Source organism: Chaetura pelagica, unplaced genomic scaffold, assembly GCF_000747805.2.
Source record: "Chaetura pelagica isolate M959 unplaced genomic scaffold, ChaPel_1.0 scaffold769, whole genome shotgun sequence".
Taxonomy (NCBI): domain Eukaryota; kingdom Metazoa; phylum Chordata; class Aves; order Apodiformes; family Apodidae; genus Chaetura; species Chaetura pelagica.
The window spans coordinates 128856-137527 of NW_009954531.1; the positions used below are offsets into that span (position 1 = coordinate 128856).

An 8672-nucleotide genomic window follows, 5' to 3' on the forward strand; every position below is an offset into this window, starting at 1 on the left:
AGCAGAGCTCCTGCTTTTTGTTGAAACTCTTTTCTAATCACAATCTAGAGCCCCCCCAAAAATCTCTGCTATGTGCTGATGTAGAATTCAAAAAATCACAAGCCCAAATTGGAGAGAAACTATGAGCACAAACCACTACATTTATATAAACTCTTCTACATAAGGAATTAACGAAGCTAAAGTAAAATGTCAAAATATCAAAAGTGCACAGGTTTAACAATCGGATAAAAAAAAGAGCATCTGCAATGAAATAAGAAATTCCCCCACCCAAATATTTCTAGTAGATCATAAACTAACATGGTGATCATGACATTTGAAGTAGGTTTCTTCAGCACTTGTAAGTTTTCTTACTGCAGCAGCACTTATAGGTAAAGCTCGTTTTGTTTTATAGCTTCAGACATAAAAGGAAAGTTTCAGGTAGTATAATAGGAAAAGGTGTTTTCAAAAGTTAGGATCAGGTCAGTGGTTTCCATTCTTTGTGCAACGGGCTACCACTTTTAACCATAATGCAAGAGGTTAAGAAATGCTGTTGCACTGTTGGAAAGGCCTTCTCCAGGGACTACTCTACAGCTGAAAAATGGAAAAATAAAATAGCATTAGAAAAAAAAATAATCAGTGTTTCTTTCTCAATTAAAGAACTGCAAACAATGTGCTGCAAAGGCAGGTTAGTGGGTTGGGGTGTCTGTTAGGGGCAGAAGCAGCCGGTTTAGCTCAAAGATGCTCTCCAAGACAATGAAACAAGGTTTGATGGGCTCAGCCTGGAAGCTTTGCAGAAAGGTTTCTTACAAGTACTGAATAAAGCTTTGCTGTTCAAGCACAGGTAAACAGCAAGGAGTGTGCAAGAAACATTTTCAGTGAAGCTTTAGGTTCTCCAGAAACATGCAGGTCAGTGTGTCATGCAGCGCAGAGATCGTCACTCAGAGGAGGAGCCCAATTGCAGAGGTAGGTGATGGCTGAAGGAATTTTCCATGCTTTATCCCATCCCACTGGGAGTGGTATGAAAGACTTACAGCAAATGTACATTTCAAGACATTGCTAATCAAGAATGACAAGACTGAGTCTGAAATACTATCTAAAGATACAAAGAGCAGGAGCAAGTCACCTTACCACCATTCCTCATTTCTTTTTATAACAGGTGCTGAAAGAAGTGAAAACATCACCTTGACAAGCTCAAACAGCAGTCAGGCTTCTTGGCTTTTTTGATTTTTAAAGATCCACAGAAATGAATGAAGATGGAAATGACAACTAAGATATTGGGCTAAGGGCAAAACTGTTCATACTTGGAACTGAAAGTGTGAGCCAAGACTGATCATAATAGTCACCATCTGGTAACACTGAAATCTTTATAAAAGTTCCAGTTGATTTAAAAATAACCAACCAACCAAACAAAACAACTAACAATGCATTTGATTAGTTTCTCCAATCTACTTTTTTGCCATTAGTATTCTGCAAAAATACTGCTATTAGAGACATGGAAGCAGTGAAAATTGTATTAAAGCTCCCTACCATAGTGGAAGCAAAAGTGAAACTGTTTCTATTGGAGCAAAGAGAGTTAGCACTCAAACGCCTGCTTTTACCAAGTATTTTTAAATTACACTTAATTCAGGAATGAGAAGAGTAAAGGCCTTTTGGAAGATTGTGCAGCAAACAAGAGCAAGCAGGATTGAAAATTGTTAAAAGATGTCTTGCTTCTAAAATATCAAACCTGCTAATTAGCAATATTAAAGCTCAAATTCAGGAGAATTCAGCGTTTCCTAACAAAAGTAATAACAGATGCACAAGCTTAGTTTCTCAAGCCAGAATTGCTCTTTGTTTCAATTTCTCAGTCAAGGATGTTTGAACAACATAATAGACTGAAACCACTCGGGTTTTTCCCTGCTCTGGAGATTGGTCAGTGCAATCCTGGCACAGGATGGCAGCATCGTGATGCTCCCCAGCTTTGCAGCAGGGTTTCCACAATTCCATTCACTTAATGTCTTGGATGAATTTACAAGTCCTTTTTTTTTTTCTTCTTTTTTTTCTTTTTTTCCTTTTCTTCCCTCCCCTGGGAAACCAAAATCTCATGTGGTTTTCCCTCACTGGGAAAAGAAGCTGTGCTCCTTATTACCTTCTATTAGTACTGTGCTATCTCCTGACTACTTATAGGCAGAGGGGCAGTGCACCAAGCATGCTGCTGACATCTAGAAGAAATGGGAGTGAGATGAGGCAGCAGACACCAGGAATGTCAGAATGGCTTTGGAAAACATCAGTAGGCAGCAGGCAACTGCACAGTCTCCCATTGCTTTTAGTAATACTATAGGCATACAAAATTATTGGAAAGAGTACAAAATGGACAGGGCTTTACATTGAAATGAAGTTTGAGGCTAGGCACTTCAGAAGTCTCCTTTAAAGAAAAAAGCGTGCCTTGTGCTTCACAAATTTTGCACAATTTTAGAAACAATGTTGTCAAACTTTTTCTCTTCTCTAGGCACCAATTATGAAGTACACTTTTGTATTATCAAACATATTGTAATTAAGTGGCTAAAAAGGCCCCTTAAAAATTCAATAGCAGACAGAGGTTTGTTTTTCAAGATTAATATGTATACTATGCTACTTCATAAATAATTATTAGCAGGATGATCTGGTTCAATTTCCTGTGCCTATAATGTAGAGCCCTGTGAGCATGTGCTTGCATAAGAAATGCAACATCTTTTGTGTCTATAAAAAAATGATCAGAGCTCTGAAATACTATCCTATTGAAATTAATACTGAAAGCTGAGAAAAACTGCTTTGTGACTGACAATACTAGACCATAGTCACATTAATTCTACAGATATATGTTGTGTGGCTACAATAATATATAAAACAGATTCTTTCCAAAGCGTTAGAATTGCAAGGAGCAACATGAGACCACAAAGATCCTTTCAGGACATGACACTTTTCCACAGCAGAACTTCTTCAAGTGGAACCGTCTATCAGGTAGGATCCCAATTCTCCAATTTTTCAGTTTTCTATCAGATGGGGTAAATATTGCATATTTTTTTATATAAATGTGCAAGTTTCTTGTGGTTAACACTCTGAAGAGAGGGAAGCAGAGTATAAATAACATACCCTATCAAGTTTTTTTTTCTCTAGCTTTTATAGCCTATAAAAGCTTTAGGACTTTAGTCAGTGGTGGTATCACAGCAAGTTCCTAATATCTGCCACAACAGGCAGATTAATTTTGGCTTCAGTTTCAAAATGCTCTGCATTCTCAAGACATGCCTCTAATTTTAACATTTCCTTTTCACCACTTAACAAGAAGGAAGGTTTGCTGTTTGTTCCTGTCTGTGAAAGCATTTCTTGAAGCATGCTGCAACCCTGGAGAAAGGATCCCATTTGTGCCATACAAACTACAGTTAGTAGCACCAGACATGGCCTATCAGGTGTACTCGTAACACTTACCATAAACAGCAAAACATGTTAATTGTGGAAAAAGCTAATTCCTTTCCACTATTAACTTGTTAATAGCATCCCCACCCTTATGAATTAGTTACAGTTAAGACCACCATAATACAACTTGTATTACCTGTTTCAACAACATACTAGTACAAGTCAACTCACTGTGACATTAGACAGTGGGGATTTACGCTGACAGTTACAGCATAAGATGCATTATATTATTTTTCTACACACCTGTGCTAGTCACAACAGATTTTATACTTCTCACTACAAAACACCTGGTTGTTAAGGACAGACCCCTCAGCCCTGTCTCCACAGGACCGCAGGTGACTTACACTAGGGTTACTGCTCTTGGCTTTGGAAGCAGATTTTGTGCGCACCCTTTTGGACTGCTCGTGGTCCAGCTCCAGGTGCTCCAGGCGCTGGGTCAGTGCCAGCTTCTGCTGGATGGCCATCCGGAGCAAGGAGTTTAGAGTCTTCTTCTCATCCTCAGCTGCTGCAAGTTGCCTCTGCATTTCATCCAGCTGGGTGACATACTCGTCACACCTGCAACGACAGAAACCAAACTTTAGCAATCCTGCTTCCACCTGGAAAACATGGATCCCTGGTGTCCAACAGCATTAGTGGAGTGACAGCTTTGCAGCTGCTTCCATACCTGCTCTTTTAACTAGGAACTTCAACCAAACCTGTAGGAAATCAACATTACTTTTCACTGGGGTTCTTACAATCCTACACTCGGCACTTCTGTTCACACCTTTCAAGATGCAGTGTAATTAACAACAACCTGAGATAACGAGAGCATGGAGTCTGATGCAAAGGTCCTCATGTCTAACAACTAGTAAGATGTTCTGTACTCAGCAGACACAATGCAGTCAAATTACTTTTGTCTGTACTTACACAGAGACCACAACAGTTCTAAGCTTCATGCTGGAAAGGGAGCCTGAGAGGAACAGCAGGAGTGCTGTGAAATGACCATTACTAAAATTATATGAACACCATTTTGTGAGCACCTGCACTTTGCAGTTCGTTGCTTTACACATGGAGTCTGAATAACAAAATTCCAGTGGTGACTGGCCAGCATTGTTAAAAATAAGCATATTTTGTAATTCTACTTTAACCTACTCCAATAACTGATGTAAAGATTCTAGAAATAGTATTTTATTACTGTTTTCTCTATAGCAAGTGGCTTTTATATAATTGTTTTCACCACCAAATTAATTTTAAAACAAATAAGCTGAGTGTTACTGGAAACACTGCTTGGGAAGCTGTATTCATGCCTGAAAGCTGTTTCATCTACAGTCATTTTCACTGAGCTTAAAAGCTACTTAACTTGCATAGTGTATCTTGAACAATTAAAAAAATTAACATCTTTACATATTTAAGGAACACAGAAGACCACTTATGCATATGGGTAGAAAAATAAATATCCACAGGTATCAATTGGAACTTACAACAGCCACATCTGTAAAATGCAGCTACTTCATAAAAGCAAAAAAATCAGCAAAGTTCCCTTTAACATCAAAATGGAAAAGCCCTGAGCTTCAAGGGATATTTATCATCATTAGGGAATATAAAGCAGCCTAGGAAAAAGAAACCACCCCAGAACAAAACTGCATTCACACAGTCATCAGCTGTGCTTATAGTATTGTGTCCCAAATTCTGCTCTCCCTGACTTCTATATTTGACTGGGAAAAAAAAGGAAAGGAAAAAAGATAGAATGTTACTATTTAATACATCTGGAGATTAAACAATAACCCAGAAATAGCTTTACAAAATCTACACAAACTACAGCTGCAATGTAGCTTAGCTGACCAGAAGGTTTAGAGTTTAGGTCCTCTATGTGAGCAGGAACCTACCCATCCAAATCTGAACATCCTGCTCTTGGGCTCACCAGTGTCTCTCGCCCTGTGGAGCACAGCACAAACCCAGTGTCTCTTTTCAAAAAAACAAAACCAGGAACCTTAACCTTGCTAGAAGCTGAGCACCAGCCCTTTCCAGAGCCAGCTGGACCTTGCAAAGCAAAACCAACCCACAGCTCAGTGAGCAGAGGCAGCTGCAGGGCAGGCTACAGAAAGGACCAGCTGGCAGCACCACCTACCCCTGCCCTGGGCTCTGGAGTGTCAGGTGTATGTTCTTCACTCAGGGGTGGCAGCAGGCACAGACCAAAGAGCACAGGGAGTACATAGCCTGGGGGCTATGGGCTTTCCCTCCAGTTTTCAAACACACCCATTGGACATTTGAGGTGAAAAGCACAAGTCTGGTCATACCCCAAGTTATCTTCTGCTTTCTTTTCTACCCACACCTCACACCTGATTCCTTCAAAGCTCCACTACTGCCAACCAGGGGAACGTCCAGAAAGTGTTACCAGTTCCTCGAGGAATCTAATGTTATTGCTTCAGAAAAAATATGAGCTGGCACCAGAGTGACCTGTCCCCCTATTACCCTTGTTTCATTCTCAGTATTTCCCTGCTGAGAGATTTGAGCAAGGCAGAATTATCAGGAGGTTTTCCTCCCTCCTTTCCCAGCTCCCTTCTTGTCAACCAAAATGTATCCACTCTCTTTGTACAGAACTGAAAGTTAATTTAGCCCCAAAATGTTCAACTCAGTGAAGCTGTGTCCAAATGCCTGCAGTCTGTCTAATGGAGAAGTGCTAGTCCAAGGCAGCCAAAGAAGAGGGGCAGATTTCTTCCCCCCCCCCCCCCATTTAGAAGCAAGAGACAATTAAAAGAAAACCATGGCAGTAAAGGAGAGCAGGGACTTCCCACTCTTGCTGATGTCCCTTAATCCTCTTCTCCAAATGTTCTTGGTATTACTCAAATGCCTCTTGATCAGAGTGGGTTTTGCAAACCTGATAGCTGGCTGGTAACCCAGACAAGTGCTTGTCAGAAGGCACTGCAGTCACGAGCCAAGTTATAATTAAAGCTATGAATCTGACTCCAGAAGGTTACTGTAGCAAGTCATTATCTCATCAAGTTTTCTGTTAGCACAAAGGTTTAAAACATCAAATGACTGTCCCTCAAAACTACAAGGTATTCACTACTTCAAGTATCTAAATCAGCTTTTTCCCCCCCATAATACTCTATGCAGTGAGTTTTTTCTTCGTTCCCAACAAGAAGGAAGTGTTACTAGTAGCACACACAGCTGCAAGTTTGACTCTACCTGAGGAACTGTTAGGTGAGGACTGGGGAGGCAGGAGTGGTAAGTCCTGAACCTGGAGCCCTGATTTCAAAGGAGGTGGTTCTGCCTCAAAACCAAACCTTGGCCTGGTGCAAGCATGGCTGGTTGGGCCAGGGAACACTACACTATGCAAAATGCAGCAATTGCTCCTCTGAACATAACAGCTGAGGGTTGAAAGCTTTGTTCAAAGTGTGTACATATGTTAGGTGAGCTTGGATCTGCTCTTCCTTCCTCCTTTCCTGCTCTTTACTGATTCACAGTTGGATTTTCTCAAAAAACCTCCAAAATTTAGCCTCCCTAAGCACATAAGACACAGCCTCCAGCACTAATTTAGCTTAATGCAAAGCTATTAGTAGTATTTATGGCAGTGTATTTTTGTGGTGTGTGTATCTGTATTTATAACAATAAAAGATCCCTCCATTTTACAATTTACTTTGCTGTGTACTGCAGTACTTCCCAGCTGTATTAAATGCAAAAATCATTAGGTCAGTAAAGAAAATGTACTTGCTTTAAAACTACTTTTGAAAGAAAATAATGGAGCTTTCATGCTTTAAAGAAGAATATGAAATTAGCATAAGCCTGTTGTACATCTACACATTAACAGCTTTAAGTGGATAGTGAACAGAAGGCTTTGGTGTTGCCTGTTTTCTTGTGATTGGTAATTAACAACAACAGAAAAAAAGAACTTAAGGAAACATCAACTAGAATTTTAAAAACAACACCAACTAGAGCAAACATCTACACAGAGAAAACATCTATCTTGAATAATAAATATAACAATGAGAAATAAAAATTAAATCCTCTAAAACACTCTCTGAAGCCAAGTTATTGAAAAATATAATAGGTTGTCTCAGTTTGCATCCCACTACTTGCCACAAATGCCTGTTTGCCTTATTTCTACATAGCCAATGTAACCCAATGCACCTGGGGATAATCATACTTTTCCCCCTCCTCTGCCATCAATACAAGGACCATAGGACAACTGCAAGAAAGCAAGACAGGTGTGACTGAGGGAGGCCTTGAGAGAAGCATCAACAACTTTGAGTTCTAGCCCAAGAGATTAAATTGTCAACCTATGTAAGAAATCAAAACATGGAGGATTAAAATCACATTTTTCCAGCTTTATTAAAAACTGGGAACCTGATTAGCAGAGAAGCAGTTAAAATGACATGTAAATGATCATAGACTGCATTCAGCTACAAGCAATATGAGCCACCTGCTACTTCAAACTGAATCTTCGTATTAGAAATTAGTATTAAAGACTGAATTTTAACATCTTCTCCCTACCCCACTTACCCCAACCCCTGGTGAAAAACAGCCTATCTGCAGAGAAAGAGACAATTATCTATTACCAAAGGAGGACCATAGGAAAGATGATTATGGCAGTAATAAAGCTCCTGAATCTCCTTTCACAAGGTGGCCTTCCACTCTGTGTGGTGTGGGATGAACTACAGGGCTCTGCTCCTCAGCACCAAGAGTAAGAGTCAGAGCTTGTATTTTTGTTCAGAGAGTTGTATATTTGAAAGGAACAAATGCTGTGGCCTTTATTTTTATAAATTGTGATTTTCACTAAAAATGAAGAATATTTTATAAACAGTTACAGGTTTCAAGAATGTTTACAATCAGCCATGTGCAGTCAACGTCCATTAGTAAGAACTATTAAAGAAAGTCATCAGACATCAAATCTCTCCTGTAGTTTGAAACATGTGGGAGGAATTATCTCCTGCGAGAGGGAACAATCAGCCCCCATTGCTGGACACTACAGCTCTTCTAAATTTCCACTGATAAAACCCCTCAAGGAGAGATCATCAACTTTGGTGGAAAATTCTCTCCTCCTAGAATTCAAAAGAAAACTACATTTTCAATATTTAAAAGTTGAAATTAACAATCCTATGTCACTAGATTAGAAGTAATTTTAAAGCTATCGCACAGGCAGAATATTTTTCCCAGTTGGTCACTGACTGGGGCAGCAAGGGGTGGAGGATCTCCTCCTGAACTCTCCAGCCCTCTCTACCCTGTACCTCTGGAGCTGGGCATGTTTGTTGTTTTCCAGACTGAGCAATGACAATTCCTGC

General features: G+C 39.8%; 1 protein-coding gene across 1 annotated transcript in view; it reads right to left on the reverse strand.

Annotated features, from left to right (window-relative positions):
- Positions 1–3384: 3384 nt before the first annotated feature.
- Positions 3385–8672, reverse strand: part of BICD2 (bicaudal D homolog 2 (Drosophila)) — a 40782-nt gene continuing 35494 nt past the window's right edge. Inside the window, exon 6 of the mRNA XM_010004702.1 lies at positions 3385–3966. Coding sequence (XP_010003004.1) covers positions 3660–3966 — 307 coding nt within the window. The 3' untranslated portion in view covers positions 3385–3659. The remainder of the gene's footprint in view (positions 3967–8672) is intronic.